Genomic DNA, 18,182 nt, shown 5'->3' on the forward strand with positions numbered 1-18,182 from the left:
ATTTGCTTTACAACCAGGCTCCTTCTTTCACTTAATTACCTGTTTGGTCCCTGAAAACATCTAAGTTTGGATGGACCCCCAACTTCTACTGCTGGCCATGATGAAGTAGTAAAGTCTGGACTTAACTCTCCCATAATAACAACTAGAAAACTGGACAAACTAGATGAAACTGTTTTCAGATACTGGACAACAGGGAGGGCAGGCCTGGGATCCCTGATAGAAAGGAAATGAAGTGAGCCCTACTACCATCTTAGCTTTTTGCCTAGAGGCAATAACTGGATCATGGCATGGGGAGGGAAACCCAAACAGAGTCCTGCAGTGTCCCTGAGCTGAAGAGACTGGAGGTCAGGGAGGCCCAGGTGGCTAGAACATGCAGGACAGGTTTCAGAATGAGAACAGAGCTCTCAGCACAAAAGAGATCCAAACAGTAAAAATATAGTCTCACATTCATTACATGTATATTTTCTATTTATATGTTTTGCCTTAGTAAAAAGCTTACCAAAAAAAAACAACAACAAACAAAAGGCACAATAACCTAAATTTCAGTTGAATAGAGATAAAGAGAATATCACAAAGAATGAAGATAAGAATAACATCAGACTCCAAAACAACATGAGCACCTAGAAGACAATAAAATGCCTTCAAATTCTAAGGTAAATTTTATCTTGCATTTCTACATATAGCCAAACTACTAGTCAAGTATAAATGCAAAAATAAAGATATTTGCAGATATACTAACCCTCAAAAAATTAACATCTTACACATGATTTCTCAGGAAGCTACTGTAGGATATGCAAGAAAATAAAACAAGAAGATGACATAAGATCCTCAAAATAGGAATCCAACACAGGAAAGAAGGTAAAAAGGGAATTCTCAGGATGTGTGGCTGTGCAGAGGCTAAGAAAGCAATTGCATCTGATGCTTGAACATGGGTTTGAACTGCCCAACTTCACTTTTATATGGATTTTTTTCAATAAGTATTTTGGAAATTTTTTTGATATTTGTAACTACTTGAAAAAATTTGCAGATGAGCTGCATAGCCTAGAAACATTGAAAATTATGAAAAAGTTAGGTATGTCATAAATGAATAAAATCTATGCAGATAGCAGTCTATTTTATCATTTACTACCATAAAATATTCAGAAATCTATTATAAAAGTTAAAATTTATAAAAATTTATACACACAGTTAGAGACCAGACATGTCATCATTTGTAGGCGAGAATAAAAAAACAAACATATTTATGTGTAACATATAAAATATGTGCTCGACTGTTTTTATCAGTAAGGCTTCTGGTCAACAGCAGGCTATTAATAGTTAAATGTGGGGGCAGTCAAGATTTATACATGGATTTTCGACTCTGTAGGTGGATGGTGCTCCTAATCCCTGGGTTGTTCAAGGGTCAACTGTAGTCCAAATTAGAGCAGAAAGGAGAGTGACAGGAGCTAAAATCCTATCACCAGCACATAACGTTCACAACTGATGAATGAAGAGCACACACACTGCTTATCTAGGAATATGAAGACAAATCCCAGAAAAAATCATGAAAAGGGTTCAAAACCATCATTTCAGGAGAGTGGGGAGTGGGTGAAGTAGGAGTGATGCAGGCAAGAATATACTTTTAGTGTTACCCTTCTGCACTGTTTGTTTAAATCCAATGAACAATCTGATGAACATGTAATTTAATTTTAAGTGAACACGAATAACTAATAAACAAGTATACCTAAGGGTCAAACCAGAGAGCTGTGTGTCTAACATTAACCACACTGGCACAAAACAATCTTTCTTGAAGAATCAAGCTTCAGGCTGATGTCACTGACTAGCATAGAGTCATTTTAAGAGATTCTCTGATAATAGTAATTGTATCTATTGTGAGGAATTGTCAAGGAGACTGTTCATTAATCACACAGTGCTCTCTGTCTGAGTGTCCCCAAGAGAAAAAAATCCCTGATCTTTATTCTAATTAGACTGTATCTGTGTGCTATGTGACTGAATGTGTCTCCAAGCTAGAAAGCATAGAGCCCAGTTTGTTGCCCACCCAAAACTGGTATTAGGTCTTCATAACATATTACTTTTTCCGTACCTTAATTCCACTTTATCTCCTCCCTACCCTAACTCCTTGTTTATGTTTCTGCTTTCCAACACACTTTAGATCTTCCTGAAAAATGGCAGGGGAATGGGTGGATGCCTGGATGGACAGGCAACCTGTTTTCAAAGACAATTCTATAAAGGTATGGAAGGAGAACACCAAATTGGTAAAAGTAGCTCTTTGGGAAAGGGAGCAATTGGAGTCAACAGGGACTTCCACAATCTGTATTGTCTGATATTTATAATATGTATGTATTCATGTCTTATGTATTATAATCAAAAATAATTTTTAAGAATAACTCCACACCTGCAACAGCACTAGGATAAAAATACCTAATATTGGCTGAACATTTACCATGTGCCATCACTGTCATAAGCTGTTACATCTTAAGATTAATTAATTAATCCTCTCAGAAACCATATTTGGTACTATTACTATCCTTACTTAATGAATGAGGAAACTGAGGCTCAGAGAGGTTACACAGTTGGTAAGTGGTTGATTTGAAGTCAGTCTGGTTCTGAAACCCAATCTCTTGATCCATATACTATTCTGTCATTGGTAAAGTTATCAGTAAGATGTTAAGAACTGTTCTAAATATTTCCAAGTTAGCTTATCCAATCCTTTCATTTAGTCTATTTAGGAAACATTATCACTATCCAAATTTTGCAAATGAAAGAACTCCAGGTAATAGTCCATCCAAGGTCACACAGTTAAAAAGTGGCTAGTTAGGTTTTAAACACAAGAGCTCGTGCATAAGAGCACTTGTGCCCACTACAATTCATCTCCATCATTCCTTGACATCTTCCAAAATGATGAAAAACAAGCCTGTTTTAAAGTCAGTCACTATATTTCTACCACAAAATTGCCATTTTTGAAAGTTTATGATTAAATCAGATGGTACTTTACAAATAAGGAAACATGATAGCCTCTTTCGATATTTACCTGAACCACACCCATACAGGAATCCAAAAATATCGATCCTTTCGGTTCTTTAGAGATCTTTTCATCTTTATAAAAATTCAAATTGTAGGATCCATCACCAAGTTGAATTAGGTGGAAAAACCGTCTTTTAAATGACTGAGAGAAAAATACACACAAGCTCAAAATGAAAAGAGTTACAATTCAGTAAGTCACACAATTTGACACATGTGTAAAAACAAGTTTAGTTCTCTAAAACAAATCTAATTCTGGCCAATGCCCTATGTAACTGGGTGAGTTAAGACTCTCTTTCACATCTAATAATTTTACTGCATTTCAATTCTAATGAGGTAGTTCACTTAACGTCTATGAATATTTTTCTCACCCACAGATTTTAGGGTTTTACATAACTATCCAAAAGCAATGCAGTGAGCTCCAATTTGGGATGCAACTCAGAGGGATGGAAACTTTCCAAATCCCCAGTTTTCTGCTCACACAGAATAGAAACTATTCTCTGCCTCAAGACACTGAATGATTTTCCAGATTCAGGATTAAGATAGTAAGCTTTTTCCCTGATTTAATTTTTATCACCCTGTTTACCCTACCACTGTTTTTTCTTTTTATTATTATTCCTCTTTATTCTCTGGCTCAATATTTCTGCTGAGTAGATTTTACACTGGTTTTACTTTCCTCTTTGCCACCTTCTTCCAATGTAACCATTTTCCCTTTAGTCCTTAATTTTTACTTTGCTTGACTTTGTTGCCATAGACCTCTACAAAAGCGCTTAGTTTAGCCTCTCAGTGATGTTTTATGAGGTACCAGGTGTCATTTTCATAGTTAACACAGAGAAGAAAGCCTGTGTTAGCATTCATACTTTCATGCCAGCCCAATGATGATCTCTTCACACTGGTCATGAGAGGGTGGCAAGGGTAAGTGGGTGGAAGGGTCTCTACAAATTGACATCAGTCATATTAATCAAAGGGAAGCATCTTATTAACTAGACAATGTCACTTTTGTCAGGAAAAGCAGCACGCCCACTCATTTTAAGCATTATTCCTAAGACCTACAACAAGCAGGGTGACAGGTCTCCTTACCCTCATGGTCACGCTTATCGCACTGTTCATGTTGCCCTTGTACAGCCACCCATGCTTGGTGATTCCACCCTTCTGAGAGCCAAGGGAGGCAGCATCCTAGGAGAGAAGGAAAACATCTCAATCTCCCATTATTACCTATGTTATTTTATGTGAATCTGGTTAATGGGAAAATCATTCATTTGGTGTCAGGTTGACCCTTGCTCCTTTACATCTGACCCTAACACCTACAAGTCACTTTAGAGTCCACTTAACAGGGAAAGAGAAGGACAAGTCAAATTTCTGAAAACCCTAGTCCATTAAAAAGCAAAGCTAGTTCCGTTTTGTTTTTATTTTTAAGTGTTTAATGAGCCACAGAAAGTACATACCACACTTGACTACTCAAGTTGTAAGGTCTTGCCTGGTTTCATAAAAAATATTTTCAAATTACACTCCCCTATAGTTGAAGAACAAAAGCAAATTCCTGGAAAACTTCCCAGAAGCTTAGTTCAGGGAAAGGTGAATAAAGAAAGGAAGGAAGGAAATGTAAGGCAATAAAGAAAGGAGAGGTAACATGATGGGGCAACAGAAAAGAAGGAAAAGGAGGGAAGAATATAATAGAGAAGAAAAAGGGAGAGTTAGAAAATAAAAAGAAACAAGCTCTTTCAAGATTTTTTCCAAATATTTTAAATAATTTATTCTATTTTTCACAAACTAAATATTTTTAATTGTTATTCAAGTACAGTCTCCATTTTCCCACCACCACTCTCCCCCCACCCCACCCACCCTCACTCCTTCCCCCCTTTGGTTTTATTGGGTCTTTAACACATGTTCTTTGATGATCCTTCCCCTTCCTTCTCATTATTGCCCTCCTCCCTCCCCTCTAGTTACTGTCAGGTTGCTCTTTATCCTTCAAGGTCTAACCCCAAACTCTGAGATCTGGGCTTAAGGGAGTGGTGCTGCCAACTGTTGCCAAAAATATATGTATATATTTGCCCACCTAATAAACAGAGTGATGAAACATATACACACATGAATACACAATCTACAAGTCTTCTACCACACCCTTCCATGCTCCTGAAGAGTACTCCCTTGTGACTGCTTTCCCCCTTTAAGGCTGTGCCCAGTACATAGTTCCATAGGTACCCTGAGAAGAGAAGGCCACACAGCGTCAGGTGACCTAGCTCACACCTCCTAAAGCTAGTCTCTGATTACAATCCTTATTTTTGTAATCAAGCAGATAATGGCAAAAAGACTCATTTTATGCTTGATTTTAGACTATCTCAACATTACTACTGGTGGTTTTATTGTTGTTATTACTGGCAATAATAGAAATAACTTATCTGCCTGGGATTTTACAGTTTTATTTTGTGTGTCCTTACATGCATTATTTTAATTGGTCTTCCTCTTACTATTAATTAGCACCAAGTTTTTGATATTTTGTTTTTCATCTTGAATGACTACCTCCTCTTCCTAGAATCATTTTAAAAGTGGTTTCTAAAATAGTTTGCTACCAAGGACATTGTTAAAGTTCTTGAGTGGCTGGTATTATTGGCTTAGCTGACAATTAAAAAAAAGAAAAGAAAAACTGAACGCATGATGAAGTATCCAATAATGAGTAGAGGAGAAGGAGAAACGCAGAGATGGGTCCCACTAACATTTTATTAGGTTTCCCTTGCTCAGTGGACATAGTCACCTTCACGTCCTGCTCTTTTTGTACACTTCCCTAGCCATAATCATTTCTCCATCATAGCAGGGGTGGGGGGTTGTTTACTACACACTTCACTCAAAGCAATCCCTGAAAAAACAGCCATTTAAAATTTACTGGCTACTAGTTTGTTTTAAAACATCCTGTTAAAAAACAATATAAACTTAAGGTCTAACTAATAACAGTATAACCAAATCTCATCCAGGCCTTTGAAAATGATCTCAGAACAAATAAACAAGACCAGAAGAACATGCTATTCATGCTAAGTAGTTAAGTTGAAACAGAAACCTCATTTCAATCAATCAACCAACACATTTAAAAAAAAAATTCTTCCCCTGTTTCAAGAAACATTCTAATCCCTGTTTTGGCTAAATATTGGTAATTTTCTAATTATTTTCTAAGTCTATAAAATAAATCAATTTTTAAATCTGTGAGTGATCATCCTACCTCATCTTTGTCAACCTCCTCATCCACTTCGTAGACATGAACAGGAAGTTTATCCAACTTGGCCACTTTGCTTTAAAAAAAAAGAAAAAAAACTTGTTTTATAATTACCTAATCCATGAAGAGATGCTGCATTTCTTCTCCCATCAAGAGGAACCAGCATTTAACAAATCCAAAGCTGGCCCACTCATATAAAGAATAAAAACCACCAATGCTATTGTTTTTCATAGTGGAATTAAGATGGCATAGCTTGTTCAGAGTTATATAGATATTTCAAAATGGGAATGTTGTTAATAAATAAAGTCTTGATAGAATAACTTTTAATATGAAGTTTAAGAGAGAGTATAGAAAATGAGGTTACTGCATTTAAATGTATTAGGAACCATAATCTTAGATGATGGCACTCACGACAAAAAACATGACAGTAAGAGTAGCGGCTACCATTTATTAAATAGTTATTATGTAGGTAAGCACTGTGCTGTGTACTGCACATCTCCTCTAGTCCTTTAAAGGGTGGGGACTGGTGTTAAGATCATTTAATAGGTGAAACTGAGGCTTAGAGAGAGCAGAGCAAGTAGATGTCATAAGCAGACATGGAACAGAATCTATGTTCTTATTCACTATTACAATCTTCCCTCTCATTGTTACCATAATCAGAAAATCTTATTAATGCCAAAAAGTGAAATCTACCAGCAATAAAAGTATATCGTATAGTAAGTACGATACATCTCACATTCTATTCTCTTTTAGCCATGAGAATGGTACAAACAAGACTATCAAGTGATCTGATCAAATGGGAGGAATTTTAAAAGTCCCACATGAGTATTGGATAAATATAGAACTAAGAGGCATACCCATCTGGAGAAGATAATGCTGGAAGGGAGTATTCTTGGCTGAGGTTTAAAAAAGGCACTTGGGAAGTTGGCTAAACATTCTTAAGGAGTGGCTGAACCACAAAAATGGAAAAAGCAAATAGCTAGGTTCACTAAGAATAGTGTAAACAAATTAAGCCCATAGATGCGACAAACACAAAGGAAAATATATTAATAGGTTCTCAAGTAAAATTTTCATTGGCAATGTTACTTTTGAAACAATCCATCATTATTTGCTTTCAATTTTCATGATCAACTATACTTAAATTTGTTAACTCCATCATTTAAAGGTATACTCTTTTATATCCTCTCAAGGTGAGACATACCTATCTCTGGTTCACTTTAACCACCACTAATCAATCTAAACACACCTGCTTTTAGTGTATTCTAGAATGAGTTAATACTTTAAAGGAGGTAAAAAAGTTTGTCTGGGAAATGCTTGTTCTATGATATACTTTTTACATAAAATTTATTCAATAAAAATGAAACAAAAATTTTTATTTGCTCAGTACAAAATAAAAAATAAAACTTTTATGTTTCTTAAATATATTCTATTTAAGAGAAAGCACAATGTAGTATTTTCAATATCTTATATTTTTGTTGTTTTCTATTTCTCACTGAAAAAAATTTCACCTGTTTGTGTTTTGTCAGTGGTACCCTGAAAAGAATCACTGGACATAATTATTGCATGCCATCTGTGCCAAGCCCAGAGTACTGGGATTGGGTCCTATTATCAAATGCCCTGTAAACAATAGCTACCTCATATACACACAAACCATCTAGAAGTATTTCTCCAATTACTTTGATTGCATAGCAGTCACATACCTCCTTAAACATTTTCAGTACAAAGAATTTTCCCTATGTGTATAACACCACCTTGTGTGGTCTGACCATTGACTCACTTTGGAAGCTGTCGAAACTCTCCTGAGTAATCTTCATATTTATACTTCACAAGATGCCAGTCGGAGTTATAGGTTTTGATGCACTATTGGGTGGGATAAAAAAAATAGAAAGTTTATGAGAAAAATAAAAAAAAATGTGATGACTTTTAGAGAATGTTTAGGAAGGTTTATGAATGCACATCCATACAAACATCAAAAAAAAATTTCCCCTTAACCCTCTCATGCCTAAAATTACACCATTACCGTTTCCTCTGAAGCTTAAGAACCACTGAAACATTACCCCTGGGACAGGGGTCACTTTAGGTTACCATCATTCATGATTTGAGAATTATTTTCCTTTTTTGAATTGCATTTTTTCCATTACCATTTAGTCTCCTTAGTCTCCATTAGTTACCCTTCTGCCTTGCAATCACCACACTGTTGTCCATGTCATGGGTCCTTTTTCCTCAGTCTCTCCTCCCTCCCTCCCCACTTAGCTGTCATCTGAGAACAGATTTTATAGGAGACAAATTTCACCTCCTCTTGCTACATTTATATAACAACATACAGTTTCTGCCTTAAAAGCACTTGGTTCTTAAGAAGTAGTGGCCTCTACTAGAACATGAAAATGAACAGAAACTGTGAACCATGAGATACTTTCGTTGTATGTACTAATATTACAACTGTTAGTCAATATGATATAAATTTACCTTTGGTTTTTCCTTCTACTTATAAGGAACATAGTAAGGTTATTAGGAGGAAGGATTCCATTTTTTAGTGGCACAGTGACATCTTATGTGTATGTGTGTGTGTGGAATGCACAAATTATGGAGTATTCCATTGCCAAGGAGTCTATCTATGACAGTAACCTACAGAGAATGCATTAAACTACTTTCACATGACAGACTCATGGTGTCTTTCATTCATTTACCTAGGAGGATCCACCAAGTAGTACACAGAGGCTCAAGACTGTAAGGCCACATATGCCAAATCTTCAAATATGGATAAGTCAAAATTAAGAGGTGACATGTTTGATTTAGTTACCATCAGCTTAGTCCAAATAATTTTTCTGTGTAATCAGCTTTTAACTACACACATGCAGACCTCAGTATGGCACACAAAAAAATGAGTAAGTGAAAACATCGGTAGACAAATACACTTGTCTTACTTAGTTGACTTGACTCTAGCTGCTTGCTTCTCTTCATTAACTGCCAACCTTTTTATCTATTTCACAGCCTATGCCCAAACACGTTCTAAGGCAAACTCCCCTCCACCCCAAAGTCATAAAAATAACTACAGCAACAACAGCGGGTGCTTCTCTCGTGCCAGGCTCTATGCTAAGTACTTCATTGGCAAGGTTGTGAAGGAAGATAGTAGAAGTTTTTCCTATCATCAGTCAGACAGGTGTAACAAATAGCAGAGAAGGATCAAGAAAAGAGTAAGATCTGGGAGCTAAAAAACTTTCCAATTTCTTTGCTATGTATTTACAGATGTCTTTAAATACTATTCTTGTAAATGTTTTTTAAAGTTTTTCACAAGCCAGGCAGTGAAAGACAAATACCATATGATCTCACCTTTAACAGGAACCTAAACAACAAAACAAAGAAACAAGCAAAATATAACCAAAGACACTGAAATAGGGGACAGACTGACAGTGACCAGAGGGGAGAGAAGAGGGAATTTCAGGGGAGAATGGGAAGGGTTTACAGGAACAAATTTAAAGGACACATGGTCAAAAGCTAGGGGGAGGGTGGTAATGGGAGGGAAGTGGGGAGGGTTGGGTGGGTGGGCTGGAATGGGAGTAAAAGGGAGAAAACTGTACTTGAACAATGATTAAAATAAAATTTTTTTTAAAAAGTTTTTCAAGCATTTTCACATTTAAAACACCAGATATCTACACTCAAAATTACATTCCAAAATCAGTATGATTTCAGAATTTTCCTTAGGTTTGGAACAACTAAGTCAAGTCTGACTGTGAATGATACAGTCTTGTGGACATGCTGCTATTCTCCTTGTGAGGGAAGCCAAATCCAAGACAGAAGCAGCCCTCAGGGCCACAGTGGTTTTCATCATGCATGGCCACTAACATTGTGCCACCAAAGTCTCTTGCAGGTCATTACAATAATTTTGAAGTATAAATGTACCTGCCCAATTAAAAAATAAATAAGTGCAGACATAATCATGTGCATTTATGAGTGGAACATCTGAGTACCCAGATTTTTAATACCTTAGGCAAAATTAGTACAAAACATAATGTTTAAATATTTTAAATTACAGGGAACTGCAAACAAAACAAAACAAAACAAAACAAAACCCACAGTTAGCCAGGTTAAGTACACAGAGGTTCAGTCATTTAATAAGCCATTGTTGATTGCCCACATAGCAGGTATCTGCTAAATTCCAAGGTAGAAACAAAGAATAAGGCAAGCAACACCCATCTCTCTGGGGATGTAGAAAGTCTAGGAAACAATGGGTTCAATTAGAAATCAGTGCCCAGAGAACTGGTCTGTTACAACACCCTTCTGACTGATTTCATGACTGACCTTTCAAACTTGTGAAATTCAATAATATTTTGAAGTTATACTGAAAGGTTTTTGAAGTTGTTTTTTAAAAACCCATTAGATCAATCTCCTCTGGACTAGAGGATGGAGAGGAAGTGTTGTTTTACTCCACCCTACTGGAAGAGTACCAAGAGGGTTTAGTTATGTTGGCTCCAGCAGCATTGGATGAAGCCGCTATTGCTCAACCTGCAGCAATTAAAGAACTTACTGGAGAGTTACCCTTCAAAAATGGTATTTTTTAAGCAACCGAGAAATCTGAATTAGTAATTAATAATTTCGCTACATGCTTTAAGACAAAAGTCAACAGACTTTTCCTACAAATTGCCAGATAGTAAACATTTTCAGCTTTGAGGGACATACTATCTTTGTTGTAACCACTCAAATCTGATCTGTGATATAAAAGCAGTCATAGGCAATACAAACAATTGGGGGTGGCTGTGCTGCAATAAAGCTTTATTTACAAAAACAGGCTACAGACCAGATTTTGCCTGTAGGTCATAATTAGCCTACATCATGTTTTAAAATAAACATTTCAGAATATATAACATACTTAGCTGCTTGTCTAGAATTTTAGTAGTATAGTAGCAAAGGAAGTAATATAAGTTACCTTTTCAAACGGATGAGAGAACACACTTTAAAATATTTAAATACACATTTAATTTTTCAAAAACTTCCATGGAAACTAAATCTTGTTATTTTAATTGGTCTTCACTTATAAAAGCATAACTTCCTTATAGTGTGCAAATTTACCAATGGATATATTTATCATCTAGAAAACGGGGATAAAAATCCATTATTTTTAAATGAAGGAGCACTTCAAGAAACAAAATCAAAACCTAATTAATTCATCCTACCTAAAAGCAACTGGAGGAAGAAACACTCCAAGGTGGGGGAGAGGCAATCTAAATGCAGTAACTTTCCTTTCTTCCTCATAACAATCGTTTGTTTGTTCAAACAAAAGTAACAGTAATTAAACATTGATCAGAGATCATCAGGCGCAGCTCACTTTCACCTACCACGTCATAAATATTGAACTAGTCTTGAAAATAAGTTCCAAATAGAAACATGAAATTAAGTAAATAAATATAAATGTCTGTGCTGAGTTTCCATTAAAAAATATCAATAACAAACCCTCTGGCATTGCACCCAGTGAGTTCATTTACAAGTTGCCCTTTATTTTATAAATTCTGCAGAATCCATGTTTTGTCTTCTGCTGACATTTCTAAGATTCAGATTCTGAAAACTTCATTCTTCTCTGATTTTAAGTTCTATTATAAAAAATATAATTACCTCTCTGACACTTTCTTGACAACATCATTAAAATTTAAAGAAATGGAGGAGGCATTAGAAAAAAATGATTTAATATGACACAAGTTAATGTAGAAGAAACACATTACCTCTGTAACAAACAAGCTCTGTGCTTCCTCTTGTGCATTTGCAGGAACTGTGGAGCATCTGTATCGACCCTGTCGTCTCAGGATGGCTGTCTGTGAAGGAAAGCACCAGGCAAGGACTTTGTTAAGTGAAGAAAGAAAGGGGCCAGCCTCCAAGTGCAGTAGGGCCTGAAATGGACAGTCACTTCAGCCTCTACCAGCCAGTGAAACCTCCACCTTCCTCCTTAGCTCACATACAAGAGATCCCATTTGACACCCTAAAGTTCAAAAGTCATGCAGGGCAATGGCCCGGGCTTCTTCCAAATGACCTCTCCAGAGAGCCCTTCTGCTCTCCTCAGGCACAGTAAAGGTCTATGCAGAAAGTCCCTAACACCCAGGTTCTTGAGCTAGTCTCATTATACTGCGTTTTAATTTCCTTAACTGTCTATTTTTTAATTGTCATAAAATTTACAATTGTAACCATTTTTAAGTGTATAGTTCAGTGTCATTGCACATTTATACTGCTGTGCAACCATCACCACCATCCATCTCTTAATTGCCTTTTACGTCTGTTGTTTACTGCCACAACTTCAGTGCTGAAGAGCAAGGCAACCAAATAGAAGATCCTTAATCAATATTTGTTGATTGATTCCAGGAGTTGTGAATTCTACCTCCCCTATGAACCTTAGGACTATTCTTGTTTCATGAAGCTTAAATGCTTATTTAAATAATAAAATGCCTTATAACTTTAGGCAGAAGCACATCTACCCCAATTAACACTATTTGTAAGAGACAGTAATGTTGATGGAGAAAACTGGGTGTCAGGCTTCAGAAAGGAACGTTGTAGATTTTTTCTCCCATGGACTATAATCCTCGGAACTATTAACAGATCATAAAATAGCATACATGAAAACGTTTTGCTAACAGAATCTACCCTGTTGGCTCTTTGCGGCTAATTACTAAACTGGTAGCTCCTAGCACTTGTCCCAGCTGTTTCTCTTCTTCCTTTGGTTAGAAGAAGCTTTGGGTCAAATATGTGATCCCTGCCCCGTCCCCTGCCCCCACCTCCAGCACAGGTAGAGAATCCCAAGGCATATATTTTGTGCATAACGTAATTTTACTTCCTGCCCACATTTCTCTGTGTTGTGTCTGCTTCACCTATATTTATTCTTTTCTTGCACTGTATTCATCTTTGAAATTAATTTTATCTCTTATTTATAAAATAAGTCTCCCTTATTCTAAAGAAAGGAAAATAAGGAACTCTATTCTCCACCAAAGTCCTTCACAAGTGAATTATTAATTCATTCTGCCTCCAAGAGGGTTCTTAAGACCCTGGGTGTCTTGATTTCCTTGCAAATATCACAAACAAAGGGTGACTCCTATTACACACCTATTACCATGAAATATCATAGAGATATGTGACAATAAGCACTGCAGAGGCACAATCTATTCAAAAGGCTTCAAAGAAATATATCAATTACAAAAAGATTGTCAAAACTGTTAGGAATCAAGGATAATATTATTAAAGGGAAATTGCTTAAGAAATTGTATATGCTTCTTAATATCCCCACTTATTATGTCCTTATCGTGATTATTTGTGTCTATCAAGATTTTTAAAATTAATGACTATACTTTAAATATGTTAAGGAAATGGTTCAGGTTAAGAATTAGAACTACATGAGTTATTTCAGCCCACTTCCCATCATAAGACTAGGAGGAAATACAATGGATTACAAAATTTTCCCAGTGAATTACAACTCAAGAAAATTTAGTAATGTGACACTTTTCTAAACAAGGGACATTACTAAATTTTAGAAAACAAATAATAGAAAATGAATCTTTTTAATCTTATGGATCAAAGTGTAATTATGCTCTCACTTTCAAAAGAAAGCAAAAACCATTAGAGACTTGACCTTTACAAATAAAAGAGAACTAAACACAATTAAACCAATCACCCCTATGTTTATTACCACCCACCAATACCAGAATACTAGGTTTGACTCCATTTCTGATCAAGTCCTAACTATGATTTTTATAAAGCTTAGTTTACTGAGCCCCTTTATTTCTCCAGAGACTTCATCCAAATAAACTTAGCACATTTCTTCAAAACCAGGCACTTAAATTCAATATGCCCCTTTATTATGCATCTAGCTTAAATGTTATTTTTATGTATATTTTTGTTCATTATCTGTGGTATTTAGATCATCCCTTTTAGATGCTTACTGTCCTTCACTATATGTACATGCTATTCCTCACATCAAAAGGTGAAGTCTATTTCCCCTCCCTTTTAATCTGGATGGCCTTCCACTGATAAAATGAGGTAGACATGATGTCATGCCAGTTCCAAGCCTAGACTTTAGGAGAACTAGCAGCTTCTGATTCTTCCTTTTTGGAAGACAACCAGCACATTAAAAGATCTACTACCTTGAGACTACCATGTTGTAAAAAAGTCCAAGCTACTCATATGGAGAAGTCATATATAGAAAGATGCCCCCCAGCCTCTAACTGGTAGCAGCCATCCTAGTTTAAGTACCTCAATGTAAGTAAGGAAGTCATCGTAAACATCCCAGCCTCTTTAGACACTAAATAAAGTAGAACTACCCAGGTTAGCCTCAACCACATTTCACAATTGTGAGAAACAATAAATTATCAGCTTTGGGGTGATTTGTTATACTAAAATAGATAACAGTAACAAGACTAAAACAAGACTGTAAGAGAATAGGAACATCTCCTAACTGAAGGATTGCAGAATACTGCCATTTTCATGACAATGTCACACAGTATAGCATTAGGAGAGAAGCATTGAGGGGATACACTAAATTGCAATCTAGTTTCTACACTCCTCTTCTATTCAGTGTCCTAAGAGTGGTAAAGTAAGAAAAAGTTTCTGTTAGACCTTCAAAATAACTTTAGTGGCTTCTCTTCCCAAAGAATAGTCTACTGATCACTTAAGGGTTCAGCATAAATATCACTCCATCCATCCAGCCCCCCACTCCAACCTTCAACCCTCTGTTCTTCTACTGAGTCCCTACTTACTACCAACAGATGCTGAACTAGCATTGGAGACAACATGGTAAATAAAATGTAGAGGACTTCTGGCCAAGATGGAGGTGTGAGTAGATACTCTCCCTCCTCACACAACCAAAAGAAGGACAACAAAAAATTTAAAAACAAAAAACAACCAGAGCTGCCAGAAAATAGAACTGTATGAAAGTCCGACAACCAAGGAGTAAAAGAAAAACATTCATTCAGACTGGTAGAAGGGGCAGAGATGGGCAGCTGGGGTAGAGAGGATGAGTGGCAAGGCAGCGGGCTGGAGGGCTAGGTGGGAAGGCAGAGGCTGGTGGCCCCACACTTGTGTGCAGATAAACCAGGAGGAACAAGTGGGAAGCAAGATAGAGTTTGAAACCAGGGTTACAGCGTGCAGAAATAAAGCCTTAAAACCTCTGACCAAAAAAAACTGTGGGGGTTGCAGCAGCGGGAGAAAATTCCAGCCTCACATGAGAGTTCATTGGAGAGACCCACAGGGTCCTAAAATGTACACAAACACACCCACCCTGGAATTAGCACCAGAAGGGCCATATCTGCTTGTGGGTAGCTGGGGAAGTTACTGAAAGCCCACCAAGCACCGAACAAGTGGCACTGTTCCCTCTCAGACCCTTCCCCAACATACGGCACCACAATTCGAAGTATGTTGCCCCACCATGGCAAATACCTATGGTTCTATCCCTTAAAACATAACAGGTGTGCTGAGACAAAGAAATATGGCCCAAATTAAAGAATAAATCAAAACTCCAGATGAAGAACTAAGTGATGAGGAGAGAGACAACCTATTAGATGCAATGTTCAAAGCACTGATAATCAGTATGCACACAGTGATGGTTGATAATGTAGCAAAATAGAGGAAAAAGTGAAGGCTATGCAAAGTGAAATGAAGGAAAATATACAGGGAACCAACAGTGAAGGGAAGGCAACCAGGATTCAAATTAACAATTTGGAGCAGAAGGAAAAAAATAAACATTCAATCAGAACAGAATGAAGAAACAAGAATTCAAAACAATGAGGAGAGGCTTAGGAACCTCCAGGACAACATTAAACATTCCAACATCCGGATCATAGGAGTACCAGAAGAAGAGGAAGAACAAGAAATTGAAAACTTATTTGAAAAAACAGTAAAGAACTTCCCCAATCAGGCAAAGGGAATAGACTTCCAGGAAGTCCAGGAAGCTCAGAGAGTCCTAAAGAAGTTGGACCCACTTTGGACCCAGGGAAGTGCACACCAAGGAACATCATAATTAAGTTACCCAAGATTGAATATGACAGAATCTTAACAGCTACCTACTAGGTAGCTGTAGACAGTTACCTACAAAGGAGTTCCCCTAAGACTGTCATTTGATTTCTCAAAAGAAACCTTACAGGCATATAAGGGGCTGGATACAAGTATTCCAAAGCATGAAAGGCAAGGACCTACATCCAAAATGATTCTATCCAGCAAAGTTATCATTTAGAATGGAAGGGCAGATAGAGTGCTTCCCAGAGAAGGTCAAGTTAAAGGAGTTCATCATCACCACACCCTTATCATATGTAATGTTAAAGGGACTTATCTAAGATAAAGAAGATGATCAAAACTAGGAGCAGCAAAATAACAACAAACTCATAACTATCAACAACTGAACCTAAAAAACAAAAAACTAAGCAAACAGCTAAAACAGGAACAGAATCACAGAAATGGAGATCACATGGAGGTTTGGAAGTGGGGAGAGGAGAATGTGGGGGAAAGGTACAGGGAATAAGAAGCATAAATGGTAGGTACAAAATAGACAGGGAGAGGTTACGAATAGTATAGTAAATAGAGAAGCCAAAGTACTTATATATATGACCCACAGACATGAACTGAGGGGAGGAATGCTGGGGGGGTGAGGGCAGTGCAGGGCAGAGGGGCATAAAAGGGAGAAAAAACATGGCACAACTGTAAAAGCATAATCAATAAAATATACTTTTAAAAAACAAAATGTAGAGTTTACCATCTGATGACAGGAAGGTGAGGAAATAATTTGTTAGAGTGTGATGATTACTACAGTAGGATATAAGAGAATAAAATACACACAGGCTGGTATGAGAGGAAAGAGTAGGGGAATCTAAATCCAACAGGGAGGAGGAGGGGACATCAGAAAGTCATATGCTGAGGCAAAGATGCTTAAACTAAATTGTACTAGATTACTAAAAGTGTGTTCAGTACTTGTACTGAATACACTTGAAACCTGGAGATAAGCATACCCTTGGGAAGTTAAAAGACCAAAATCAAGACTTAATGAATGAGATTAACTCTTGAAAGAAACAAACCTATTAAATGCTATAACTGAAAATATGTTCTATGAGGTCTGCCCAGAAGGTATCCAGCCACGTGCTATCAAAAAAAGAAAACAAAACCTTTATTAAAGAAGATACAAGAAACATTGTACATAGGACAATGACATCTTAGTCCACTTCAAAGTAGGCACCTTGGGACTGCACACAGTTCTCCTAGTCACTATCAGCTGCCTCGCTGTATTTTCCTGAATCTCATTGATGGTCTGAAATCTCTTCTCTTTCAAAGGTGATTTTAGTTTGGGGAAAAGCCAGAAGTCACAGGCCCCCAGATTTCAGCTGTAAGGGGCTGGAGTCATGTGGGTTTCACCAAAACTCTTGTGCAGAGTTTTGGTGTTTCACCAAAAACTCTGCACAAGCTGTGATACTGGAGTGGGAGCGTTGTCATGATGAAGCTGCCAATCACTAGTTGTCCATAGCTGCAGCCTTCTGAATTATCCAAATAGTTTCCACAGAGGAATGTTCAAGCTTAACACAAAATTTGATGCAGATTCATTGCTCTACTCGCTCAGTCATTTTGAATGTGATGGCCACATAGTATACATCTTCACTCAATGGCTTCTAATGACCCCAGTAACTAGTACAGTGAAGTCATCATCATTGTTTACATATGCTCATTCTGACTGGAATTCCACTCTCCTTGGCTGCCAGGTTACACTAATGTCTCACAAATTGTTCTCATTATATTAATAATGGCTGGCCTTTTTTCTGGACAGACCTTACATTCAAAGGGAAAAATTCCTAAAACTCTAATTAAATTTGAATTAAACAACACTAAAACTACACCAACACACAAGCTAATCAGTGGTTTTAATTCATGTGGGGGAAAAATGGGTCCAACAGAAAGAAAAGGGTTTGCATGACCTGAGTACTTTTCTCAGTATCTTTAAAAGGAAAGG

At 36.9% G+C, this 18,182-nt stretch overlaps 1 protein-coding gene across 23 annotated transcripts in view; it reads right to left on the minus strand.

Moving 5' to 3' along the window:
- DOCK9 (dedicator of cytokinesis 9) overlaps window positions 1–18,182 on the minus strand; it is a 337,662-nt gene that overhangs the window by 168,832 nt on the left and 150,648 nt on the right. For all 23 annotated transcript variants that reach the window (XM_045821862.1, XM_045821859.1, XM_045821855.1 and 20 more), the window contains exons 3-7: window positions 11,941–12,030; window positions 8,004–8,086; window positions 6,233–6,302; window positions 4,102–4,197; window positions 3,032–3,166 (exon numbers count right to left, since the gene is read on the minus strand). In XM_045821862.1, the coding sequence (XP_045677818.1) occupies window positions 3,032–3,166; window positions 4,102–4,197; window positions 6,233–6,302; window positions 8,004–8,086; window positions 11,941–12,030 (474 nt within the window). The remainder of the gene's footprint in view (window positions 1–3,031; window positions 3,167–4,101; window positions 4,198–6,232; window positions 6,303–8,003; window positions 8,087–11,940; window positions 12,031–18,182) is intronic.

The sequence above is a fragment of the Phyllostomus hastatus genome, unplaced genomic scaffold, assembly GCF_019186645.2.
Source record: "Phyllostomus hastatus isolate PE091 unplaced genomic scaffold, TTU_PhHast_1.1 phas_scaffold_46, whole genome shotgun sequence".
In the NCBI taxonomy this organism is placed as follows: domain Eukaryota; kingdom Metazoa; phylum Chordata; class Mammalia; order Chiroptera; family Phyllostomidae; genus Phyllostomus; species Phyllostomus hastatus.